This window comes from Anthonomus grandis, chromosome 5 (genome assembly GCF_022605725.1).
Source record: "Anthonomus grandis grandis chromosome 5, icAntGran1.3, whole genome shotgun sequence".
NCBI lineage: Eukaryota > Metazoa > Arthropoda > Insecta > Coleoptera > Curculionidae > Anthonomus > Anthonomus grandis.
The window spans coordinates 31,680,411-31,693,687 of NC_065550.1; the positions used below are offsets into that span (position 1 = coordinate 31,680,411).

Here is a 13,277-nt window from a genome sequence, read left to right on the forward strand (position 1 = left end):
TTGAGTTATGAACTTTGTGTCGAATAAATAGAAAAAAAATCAATATTTTCGAAAAATGTTTTTTTTCTTAAATTCTCGTACGAGTTTGGAAAAACGCTGAAATAGGTGTCTAACGAAATTATCCATGGATTATGTGTAGAAAATTTCAAAAGGATATCTGGTCAATTTTTTGAGTTATGAACTTTGTGTCGAATAAATAGAAAAAAATAAACATTGTCGAAAAAAAATTTTTTTCTCAATTTGTCGCACGAATTTGGAAAAATGCTGAAATAGGTGTCTAACGAAATTGTCCATGGATTATGTGTAGAAAATTTCAAAATGATATCTGGTCAATTTTTTGAGTTATGAACTTTGTGTCGAATAAATAGAAAAAAAATCAATATTTTTGAAAAAATAAATTTTTCTCAAATTCTCGCACGAATTTGGAAAAACGCTGAAATAGGTGTCGAACGAAATTGTCCATGGATTATGTGTAGAAATTTTCAAAATGATATCTGGTCAATTTTTTGAGTTATGAACTTTGTGTCGAATAAATAGAAAGAAAATCAATATTTTTGAAAAAAAAAATTTTTCTCAATTTCTCGCATGAATTTGGAAAAATGCTAAAATAGGTGTCTAACGAAATTGTCCATGGATTATGTGTACAAATTTGTAAAATGATATCTGGTCAATTTTTTAAGTTATGAGCTTTGTGTCGAATAAATAGAAAAAAAATCAATATTTTCGAAAAATGTTTTTTTTCTTAAATTCTCGTACGAGTTTGGAAAAACGCTGAAATAGGTGTCTAACGAAATTATCCATGGATTATGTGTAGAAAATTTCAAAAGGATATCTGGTCAATTTTTTGAGTTATGAACTTTGTGTCGAATAAATAGAAAAAAAATCAATAGTTTTGAAAATATATTTTTTTCTGAAATTCTCGCACGAATTTGGAAAAACGCTGAAACAGGTGTCGAACGAAATTCACCATTGATTATGTGTACAAATTTTCAAAATGATATCTGGTCAATTTTTTGAGTTATGAACTTTGTGTCGAATAAATAGAAAAAAAATCAATATTTTCGAAAAATGTTTTTTTTCTTAAATTCTCGTACGAGTTTGGAAAAACGCTGAAATAGGTGTCGAACGAAATTCATCATTGATTATGTGTACAAATTTTCAAAATTATATCTGGTCAATTTTTTGAGTTATGAACTTTGTGTCGAATAAATAGAAAAAAAAAATCATTATTTTCGAAAAAAAAAAATTTTTCTCAATTTTTCGCATGAATTTGGAAAAATGCTAAAATAGGTGTCTAACGAAATTGTCCATGGATTATGTGTACAAATTTGCAAAATGATATCTGGTCAATTTTTTGAGTTATGAACTTTGTGTCGAATAAATAGAAAAAAAAAACATTGTCGAAAAAAAATTTTTTTCTCAATTTGTCGCATGAATTTGGAAAAATGCTGAAATATGTGTCTAACGAAATTGACCATGGATTAGGTGTAGAAATTTTCAAAATGATATCTGGTCAATTTTTTGAGTTATGAACTTTGTGTCGAATAAATAGAAAAAAAAACAATATTTTCGAAAAAAAATCTTTTCTTATATTCTCGTACGAATTTGAAAAACATGCCTTTAAATTAATTTAGGTCAGCTATTCTTCTAAGTATCACCTTTTTTCTATGGCAAATATATCCTTAGACAATACTATTTCATATACAATTTCTATGGTAAATACATTCTCATAGACTATTTAATAAAAAATACCTTAGTCACTGTTCCACCGAAAACTCTAAATCAACTTATGTCAGAGCCATGTCTCATGAAATTGACTATAAATAAAAAAAACTTTAAGCTACAAGGAGCTTAAGCATATCAAAATGATCAGCAAAACAGGTTTCATCTTCCTATGCAAATTCCTCAGTAAAAAATTAAATATTTTTTTTGATCAGTGCCAGGGAAACTTCTGATTGAAAAACTGCTTTAAATATAGATCTGCCTAAACTAATTTAGGTCAGCTACTCTTTTGTGTATCACCAGGTTTTCTATGGCAAATATTGCGTTAAGCAATACTTACCAAAAAATCATTTATAGAGTTACTGAAAAATACTTCAGACACTGTTTCCCCGAATACCTCAAATCAACTTAAGCCTGAACTGTGTCTCATAAAATTGACCATAACTCAAAAAAAAAATGAAGCCACAAGGAGCTCGAGTATACCAAAATGATCAGTAAAAGAGGCTCCATCTTCCTAAGCAAACATCTGGCCTGAAAAAACTGTATATTTTTTCAAAATAGCATGATGAGAAATAAAGTGTTTTTTTTTTACTAGGTCAGCTGTTTTTGGATAGTTTTATACTTTTATATAAATAAAATCCCAAAAGTTTATAAAGTTTTTGTTTGAAAATTTTCACAATAAAGAGAAACTAAAAAAGGTAACAACCTACATTCTTAAAAAAAAATTCACCAGTGTTAATGACATTTCCATCTAACCGAATATGTATTTTTAGCAACCATTTTCGTCACGATGCCCGCCTAGTATATTAATAAGAACTATCTAATAGGAAAACCAATAAAAAATATTTTAATGGACATTTTTTACTGTGGGCCGACTGATTAGCACATGTCGATTATCGCTAATGATAAATCCCCTGAAAGTATATTCGAACTTTGAATTGCTAATTCCCCAACAGTTCATAGTACCCCATTAGGCAATGCACCATTAATATTCATTTTTTGGGTCATTGCTATTATATATGTATGTATATTATTGCTTTTACGCTGATAAGCCTTATTCTTATAGAAAATAGGTTTTGACATTGAGAATCACATAATATGTTACTTTATTTATCGACTACGTTACTGATAACGGTAATCGAAAAAATGCGGTTTATTGGTTTATTAATCACTGGTTAAATTTATTTTTAGAAAAATCCATACCACATGGACAGGACTCCGATGAAATGCCAGGCGAGTCCTTATTCACTTTCGCCATTAAGTACTAGCAGTCAGAGGCTCTTAAGGTCACCACATAAGGCCACTAGGAAAATATCTAGGATACCTTTTAAAGTAAGTCGAATCGTTTGTATATGAAATGATGAAAAGTGTCCTAAAAAGTAACCGAATTTTTAACCCGAAACCACAGTAATTATGCTCAAAAATTCCGATGTTGAAAACCCAAATCATTAATAGAGAACCACGTTTTTACCCTCAAATCCATCCTCAGAAACCCTTCTATATTAAGGTAAAACCAGCATGAAAATTTTTCAATTGAATCACAAGTTATGCTCAAAAATATCAGTCGATGAATAAAAATGCCGATCTTACCATACGAGTTTCAAAAACTTCAAACTTGGAGGTTTTTGGACCTTGGTTGACAAAATTCCTCATAACTCATAAAGTTTTTGAGGTACAATAGTGGTTCTCCCATGAAACTGTTGAGTAAAAGATATATGATCTTTACCCAAAACCCTTTTTAGTGCATTCTTATTATTTCGAGAAATTATGGTCAAGAATAGTGAAAATTCATTGAGAAATTTAAAAAAAAAGCCTTAACCAAAACTGCCCTAACTACATAAATTCTTAACCTAGAAGCACGTTTATAGCCTCAAATCCATCCTCAGAGACCCCTCTTTATTAAGGTGAAACCAGCATGAAAATATTTCAATTGAGATTCACAAGTTATACTCAAAAATATCCGACAACGAATAAAAATTCCGATCTTTTCATATGAGTTTCAACAACTTCAAATTTGGAGGTTCCTGGACCTTGGTTGACTAAATTCCCCATAACTCCGAAAGTTTTTGAGGTACAATAGTGGTTCTCCTATGAAACTGTTGAGTAAAAGACATATGATCTGTACCCAAAACTCTTTTTAGTGCATTCTTATTATTTCCTGAAATTATTGTCAAGAATAGTGAAAATTCGTTGAGAAATTTTTGAAAAAAAAAACCTCAACCAAAACTGGCCTAACTATATAAATTCTTAACCTAGAACCACATTTATAGCCTCAAATCCATCCTCAGAAACCCCTCTATATTAGGGTAACACCATCATGAAAATATTTCAATTGGATTACACGTTATATTCAAAAATGTCCGTCAATGAATAAAAAGGCTGATCTTACCATACAAGTTCCAACAACTTCAAATTTGAGAGTTTCTGAACCTTGGTTGACTATATTCCCTATAACTCAGAAAGTTTTTGAGGTACAATAGTGGTTCTCCTATGAAACTGTTGAGTAAAAGACATATGATCTGTACCCAAAACTCTTTTTAGTGCATTCTTATTATTTCCTGAAATTATTGTCAAGAATAGTGAAAATTCATTGAGAAAATTTTCAAAAAAAAGCCTTAACCAAAACTGCCCTAACTACCTAAATTCTTAACTTAGAACCATGTTTATAGCCTCAAATCCATCCTCAGAAACCCCTCTATATTAAGGTGAAACCAGTATGAAAATATTTCAATTGGATCACAAATGTTCAAAAATATCAGTCAATGAATAAAAATTCCGATCTTACCATACGAGTTTCAACAACTTCAAATTTGGAGGTTCCTGGACCTTGGTTGACTATATTCCCTATAACTCAGAAAGTTTTTGAGGTACAATAGTGGTTCTCCTATGAAACTGTTGAGTAAAAGACATATGATCTGTACCCAAAACTCTTTTTAGTGCATTCTTATTATTTCCTGAAATTATTTTCAAGAATAGTGAAAATTCGTTGAGAAATTTTTGAAAAAAAAAGCCTCAACCAAAACTGGCCTAACTACATAAATTCTTAACCTAGAACCACGTTTATAGCCTCAAATCCATCCTCAGAAACTCCTCTAAATTAGGGTAAAACCAGCATGAAAATATTTCAATTGGATCACAAGTTATGCTCAAAAATGCCCAACAATGAATAAAAATTCCGATCTTTTCATATGAGTTTCAACAACTTCAAATTTGGAGGTTCCTGGACCTTAGTTAACTTAATTCCCCATAACTCCGAAAGTTTTTGAGGTACAATAGTGGTTCTCCTATGAAACTGTTGAGTAAAAGACATATGATCTGTACCCAAAACTCTTTTTAGTGCATTCTTATTATTTCCTGAAATTATTGTCAAGAATAGTGAAAATTCGTTGAGAAATTTTTGAAAAAAAAAGCCTCAACCAAAACTGGCCTAACTACATAAATTCTTAACCTAGAACCACATTTATAGCCTCAAATCCATCCTCAGAAACCCCTCTATATTAGGGTAAAACCAGCATGAAAATATTTTAATTGGATTACAAGTTATGCTCAAAAATGCCCAACAATGAATAAAAATTCCGATCTTATCGTATGAGTTTCAACAACTTCAAATTTGGGGGTTTCTGGACCTTGGTTGACTAAATTCTTTATAACTCAGAAAGTTTTTGAGGTACAATAGTGGTTCTCGTATAAAACTGTTGTAAAAAACATACGTCTTTTACCCAAAAACCTTTTTAGCCCATTCGTAGTGAAAAGTAATTAAAATTCGTTGAGAAAATTACCAAAAACAAAGCCCCAATAAAAACTGTCCTAACTACCTAAATCCTTAATCTAGGACCACGTTTTTGTCCTCAAATTGAACCTCAGGAACCCCTCTATATTAAGGTAAAACAACTATGAAAATATTTCAATAGGTTCCCAAATGCCCGTTAATACGATCTTACCATATAAGGTTCAAAAACTTCAGTTAAGTTCCTGTACCTCGGTGGACTAAATTCCCTATAACTCAGAAAGTTTTTGAGGTACAATAGTGGTTCTCCTATGATACTGTTGGGCAAAAAACGTACATTCGTTTTCCCAAAACCCTTTTTAGTGCATTCTTATTATTTCGTGAAAATATTGTCAAGAACAGTGTTGATTAAAGAACAGTCATTGATAATAAAAAAGTCCCTAAATTAGAACGAACTAAACACAAGTAAAACTTTAAGGGAAAATAATTTCTTCATACGAGGGTTAAATTTTAAACTAATATAAACTATTATAAACTTCAGATTTGGAAATACAAGAAATGTTAAAAGTACATGCATATTCCAAGATAAGTAGGTAGGTCAACCCGTACCTCTATCTTTTAAATGTAGATTTGCACTATTAAAACTGAAATACGGTGTTACCTACTTACCAGCAGAATCTTTTTGATCAGGTTTACACCTTCCATTCTCAATCAACATTTTAACTCTTTCCAGCTCCCCATACTGGGTTGCGCTCCATGTCCCCATCTCATCTAATGCTATAGCTTACATTTACAGGTGTCATTGTGGTTCTTACACGATACATGCTTTGACATTGTTAACTTCAATATAAGTGCTCTATAAATGAGACAAAAGTCAAAGGTATAAATTCGAAGAGCATTTATTTAAAAAAAAAAATTAATTGCCTATGTGTCAATTCAGGTAGCTAAATTGTATTGAAAGGACTATACGACTCAAGTCTTTTAGACTACCCTATAATTTCTTTTTTTAAATAGATCAGTTTGTCCAAATTTTTTCCAAAAAAAAAAGCTCCAACCCAAACTGCCCTATCTACATAAACCCTTAATGAAAAGTGGTATTGCGTGGGTAAATTGGTTAATTGCTAAAAAGCCTATTTGTTTCTAGCCAAGATTTCGAATTATATTTAATTTATCTTCAGGACTGGAAGTCGCAGTTCCTTTTCGTTAAATTAAATTAGTACATCTCACAGTGATAAAAACGTAGATCTCAGAGTTAAAGGGCGGTTACGTAGGGGAGGTATTACAATTAAAATATAATAAAATATTTAATGTCGACAAGTCGAATCGACACGAATTGAACCTACAAACAGCGATGACAGGTCTACCGTTTTTTGCGGTAGATCTACCGTTTTCATGCTTTAGCTACCGGTCTACCGCAAAGCTGTTTATATCTACCGTTTAAGCTTCTACTCATATCTTCAAATTAATTTACAAAAAAATAGAGAAGAAATAATAGATATTAGTTATTTCGTATCGGTAATTCCCCCATGTTTTAAAAAATCGTCTTCACACATGACAAATAGTCAATAGTTTGATATACAAATTCTCGGTTTTTTTAAATATATGTTAACGTTTTGTAGTTTAAGTTTTTAGTGAGTTTATAACAATGAGACATGTCAAAAAAATTTAATTTTTTAAAATTATTATATATTAATGATTATGATACAATTTTGATGACATAATATTTAAAAACCCTAAATGTATTTTTGGAGGTACATGGGAGTCCTTAAGATATACCTTTATTAATAATTTTTCCAAACTTAGTAGCAGATAATGATTTTCAAAAAATTGATAATGAAAACTAAAGCATCTTTTCTGAAGCATCTACAGCTTCAATAGATGCCATTCATCCCAAATTATGCCATTTTAGATATAATTCAAGTTTCAATATTCAAGTTGAGCAGTATGTTCACAGTCCGAGGTACATAGATGGATATACCGAGATATATCTTCTGCTCTCAAATTTTGCTTTTAATATTTCAATTTTGCCTCTATTATCTGCAGATGTAGAAAGGAAATTTTGAGAAGAGTGTTGGTCTGATGCATTAGAAAGAATATATCAGTTATACCTTATCTATGGAATATATAGGCAGCATTTAATGCTTTAACTAAAACATTAGTCAAGAATTGTTGTCATATCATAATAATGATAATAATAATAAGTAAAAAAAATCCGATCATCTTTCTGATTCAGACTGAATTAAATATGGACTTTTAGTCAGATTGTTAATATGTAGGAATGAATATTCTTTACCGCCTAAGATTTGGCATTTAACTATGTATTATGTTATAATATGGTAAAACAACTATGAATATATTTAAAGTTATGCCCAAAAGTGTTTAAGTGTTAAAGTTATGCCCCTTTAAAACTTCAATTCTGGTGGTTCCGGACCTCAGTTAACTAAAATGCCTCTAACTTAGGAAGTTTTTAAGATGCCAGAAACCTTCTCATATGAAACAATTAAGAAAAAAACATCTTTTACCCCAAGAACTGTTAGATATCAATTTATACTGTATAATAGGTCTTAGACGCCCCAGAGCTCCAAGACGATTTCTACCTAAACCTAGTCGACTGGTCGGTGCAAAACGTCCTCAGCGTCGGCTTAGGTAGCTGCGTGTACCTTTGGAGCGCGTGCACCAGCCAAGTGACCAGACTGTGCGACCTCTCCAGCGACTCCAACGTCGTCACTTCCGTTTCGTGGAGCGAGCGTGGCAACTTGGTCGCTGTCGGAACCCATAACGGTTACGTTACGGTACGTTCACCCACGTCAAATAATGCTTATATAGTCTTAAGCGGTCGTTTTATAATAGGTTTGGGACGTCACCACCAATAAACAAGTGAACAAACTGATGGGACACAACGCGCGAGTGGGCGCTCTTGCGTGGAACGGGGACGTTTTGAGTTCCGGAAGTAGAGATCGGATGATTTTACAGAGAGACACCAGGACTCCGCGTGAGTAAAGCTTTTTTTTTGTTTAGGATATGGTAAATGATTGGGGTTAGCTATTAGTACTGCACTAGATTCCATGTAGTCAACGTGATTTATTTATTTTTTTGCAGCAAATGTTACTGAACGTCGCCTGATTGGTCACAGACAGGAGGTGTGCGGCTTGAAATGGTCTCCGGACAACCAGTATTTAGCCTCAGGTAATATTCTAATATTGCCACTTCTAACAAACAATCTTAAATTCGGAAATGGCCTCTATAATTTTAAAAGATCTGATCTTAGAATACTAGTTTCCTTGAAATAGAAAATGAAATATAGAAAAAGAATTTAGAAAATGTATTCTTATCTAGCTAAATCTAAAACCTCGAGAAGAAAGCGCGCATATCCGCCAAGGTTTACTCCACAAATAATTAACGGCTAATTAAACGAATACATAGTGCCTGGAAAAAGTATTAGCCAATCAACGGGATTTGAGTAACTTTCGGAACTTACACACCCAAATATAAGCAGACTTTGAGCATTCATATAGATCCTACCAGTCTAACCTTCGGCAAAATCTTTCAACACAACCAAAGGACTTTTGAAAGTTGATTCTAAGTGTACAAACAACAGTTCTATGACATGTAATATTTATGATCAAACTGGTTCTGTTCTATCTGACCCCCAAAAAAGAGCAGACTAATTTTTTTATAATTCTTACACTAGCACATCTCCAAAAAAAGATGAAATCGACTATTGACATCACGTCTTTCACAGAAAATGAAGTTTACCAAGAGTTGACCAAAACGAAGAATACACAAAGTCGCGGTCTCACAACATATAATTACAGGCTACACATGTTTCGCTCTAGCTAGAGGATCATCAGGCCTGAAAAGAAAAATATTAGTCGAAACAAACCTAAAAACCTGCATAATAAACTACAATAAATAAACAATAATTGTTAGGTTATAATTGTACAAAACAAAAATAAAAATATAAAAGTAGAACGCAACAACAATCGAGGAGTCTATGTGGTTGCGTTCTACTTTACAATTTCAATACTACAAAGAATTAGGAAACAAACACAAAACACGCTATAATAAGGAAAAAATTACTTTCTTTAATGAGCACTCAAATAAGAAAGGTAAAGACTTCTGGAGGATTGGAGAAAAACTACGTTTAACCGGAGATCTACACTTTGCCAGATAGTACAAATAAGGAAAATATAGAATTATATAGAAATAATGTAATAAATAATTAACTTTTCAACTTTTTGATTAAAGTAATTTAAATCAAATTAGTTTCCTCAAAAAGATCAAAGGAGGTGGGATTGGAGGTGTTTACCTTTTTGCTTTAATCCTTTGATACATATTATTAACGAATGCATTCTGTAACAACAATATTTAAAGGTATGGAAAACAACAATTCTAAAAGAGTATAAAGATTTGAGGCCCATTAGCATTCTGCCCGCAGTCTCAAAAATCCTTGAAAAGCACCTCTATAATCAACTTTGCGTATTTACTTACTTTCAAAGTAAAAGTAATTTGCTTGGTTTTAATTTTGAATAATTTTAAAAATAACGAGGAAAAAAATCACCATCCGTGTATGGCACTTCTGGACTTTAGTAAGGCTTTTGATACCCTTAATCGCGAATTGTTATTAGCTAAGTTAAAGCATGTAGGTGTTTCAGAAAGTGAGGTTAGTTTTTTTAAAACACTATCTTAATAGATAAAGTTGTCTTATGGTCTTTCAACAATTGCAAAATCAGTTCTCTGAACTGACTAACATCTAACCGAGGAGTACCTCAAGGGTCTATATTGTCACCTTTACTTTTTTCAAATATTTATGTAGCAGATAAGTCTATATCCGTATTCATGTTAACGATATTAACACATTTCACTCTGATTTAATATACTTAAATAAGTATGCAGAAGACCTTAAATTAAATGCTGAAAAAATAGCATTTAAATTTCATTAAATAATCTTCCAATTCCAGTTGTACCTGAAGTAAGAAATCTAGGCATACCATTGGACAGTTCTCTTTCATTTGGGTGTCAGATAAAAAATAAAGTAAAAATAGTTTATTTAAGATTTAAAACGTTATTTAAATACAAACGTAGTTTGTCCAAAAGGTCTCTAAAACAGAAATATTTTTTATGTGACAGTCTCATTTTGTCTTTATTTCATTATGGTGATATATTGTATGATAGCTCTCTTTCTCGTATATATTTAAAAAAAAACATATGAAACGTACAAAATTCCTGTATGAGATTTTAGTTATATAGGAATCATATTTGGTATACTATAGGAATGTTGAATGGATTCACTAAAAACGATATTAATTTTCTAAGCCAATAAAGAAAAAGTTACTTTTTAAACAGAGTATTGGATAACAATATAATTTGTTCACACTAAATGTTTGTCAATGTAATCCTTCATCTTTATCTGTAATTTAAATGTTTACTTAAAATTAGTTCTAGTCTAAAGGCCTTCTCACCCATGCGATGCGTAAAGTTAAATAAAACACACAAGATGTTCAGATGAAGACGAAATTTTTATTTTGTTTTAAAGATTAAATCATTCCATTATATGTGAAACACAATATCGTGTAAATGTCCACCGCGGGACCTCTGACAAACTTCAATCCTTTTAAGAAAATTTTCAATCACTTTTCGGCACATTTTAGGTGATATCTCGGCTAGAACTTCACGAATGTTGGCTTTAAGTTGTTGAAGAGTTTGAGGGTTATTGGCGTAGACATGATCCTGGCGCATAGCCCCACAAAAAAAATCCAAAGGTGTGAGATCACAGGATCTTCGGGGCCAATAGATATCACCTAATCTTGAAATTAAACGTCCTGGAAACTTTTCTTGCAATAGAGCTCGGTTGGCCTGTGTTGTGTGACTTGTGGCCCTATCTACAATGTCTTCCAGATCTTCTTCTTCGATTTCTCTCCAAAAATAATTGGTTAACAAACTTCCATACCGCTCAGAGTTTACTGTTAAGGCTCTCCCACGATTGTTTTGAAACAAATACGGACCAATGACACCACCAGACCATAATGCACACCATACAGTCACTTTTTCGGGATGCAAAGGCCTTTCTACGATCACCTGAGGCACCGTCTATAGATTACAACAAGTCAGACCACTTCCTATACCGCCCGTGTTAAAGCAAAATTGACCTTGAATCCCGCTGTTTGCTGCGTACGAGCGTTTACCAGGGTTTATCGTAAATATCGATGAAAGCAAATTCTGAGGCGCGCTGATTATTTTTATACGAGGAGTATTCATATGAAGTATTTTAAGTCATAAAATAAGAACTTTTTTTATAGGACTGGAATAGAATGTGTTTATATGATAGTGTTTCTTAATTATTAACGTTTTTACACATTTTTTATATTAGCTTCACTTCTTTGCCTTTATGTAGCAATGTTTGTATGTATGTATATAACAAATCTAAGAATTCTATTTAAACTATAACTTCTACTTGTCAGATTGTTTTCAAATTTTGTAGGTTCTTGGCTTTCGATAACAAAGACAGTTTTTAAAATGTTTTTGAGTTTCCCGTTTCTAAAATTGGTGTATCTAGAAGTTTTGATCAGTTCAATGAATTTGAACCTTTAAATAAATTGGAAGCGTTTAATATGGTGGATTCAAAATGGCTGCCTTTTAAGTCAAATATAATATATAAAAAGTGAATTTGAAAAAAACCTTACTTGTTGAATTGTTTAAATTTGCTACATTTTTAGGAGTCTTATCAAAAAATACAAATATTAAGTTTTTACTTAATATTTAGATATGAATACTTAGAGATGAATATTTAAAAAATAAATCTAAAGTTAAAATAAATAAACAATTAAAAAACACATTTAAACGCACTAAAAAATATAAAATAATTTTAATACGGTATGGGTTATTTTAATTTTTGAAATAGGTCGTTTTAAAAATACAAAAGCGCAAAAGAATAACAAACAATTATCATAATAAGCGCTAAGTAAGTAGTTTTGTAAATTATATACTTTGTATTCATTTGTGGATATAGTAAATATATATAAAATATGTTAAAATATCAAAATTTACCGGGTCTTAAACGCCGACATTGGTGGCCGACAAAAAGAAGTGGGGTGTTTTTTTTGGATAATAGATTGTAAAATCGGCTAAAACTATTCCAGTAACATTAGGGGGAGAAAATAAATAATAAACTATTTTTTAAGATTGTAATGCTTTTATGTAAAACACAAAATACAGAACAATATATTTAACATGTAGGAATAAAATACATACTACTTTATTATTGGGTAATTATATTTATACAAGTAGTATGTAACCAAATTATTGTCTAAAACGCTACAAGCAAAAACTCTCTCGCGAAACGGATGCACACAAGTTAACGTACTTGCGAAAACTAAACCTGGGTTCTACCCAGCCGATGCATGGCGAGGTCAGGAACGGGGGGTGGGGCAATCGATTTCAGGGCCGCTCGAGTGGTCTGACTTGTTGTAATCTATAGACGGTGCCTGAGGATTTTCAGAACCCCATATGCGGCAATTCTGTTTATTTACGTAGCCACACAGCGTAAAATGAGCCTCATCACTGAAGAAAATTCTGCTCGAAAAATGAGCATCAGCAGCTTGTTGTTCAAGCACCCAATTTGCGAATGTTCTGCTTTGTCCGTGGTCTGTAGGCTTAAGTTCTTGAGTGAGTTGGACTTTGTATAAATGGAGCTGTAAATCCAAATGCAAAACTCGCCACAGTGACAAACCCAATTTTTGAGCACGCCAAGGAATTGACAGATTTGGGTCTTCCTCCACACTTTGAGCCACAGCAGCGATATTTTCAGCTGAACGAACGTTACGGTGAT

At 32.0% G+C, this 13,277-nt stretch overlaps 1 protein-coding gene across 1 annotated transcript in view; it reads left to right on the forward strand.

Annotated features, from left to right (window-relative positions):
* Positions 1 to 13,277, forward strand: part of LOC126736059 (fizzy-related protein homolog) — a 42,275-nt gene that overhangs the window by 17,989 nt on the left and 11,009 nt on the right. The window contains exons 2-5 of the mRNA XM_050440261.1: positions 2,914 to 3,054; positions 8,011 to 8,241; positions 8,300 to 8,441; positions 8,549 to 8,635. Of these exons, the coding sequence (XP_050296218.1) occupies positions 2,914 to 3,054; positions 8,011 to 8,241; positions 8,300 to 8,441; positions 8,549 to 8,635 (601 nt within the window). The remainder of the gene's footprint in view (positions 1 to 2,913; positions 3,055 to 8,010; positions 8,242 to 8,299; positions 8,442 to 8,548; positions 8,636 to 13,277) is intronic.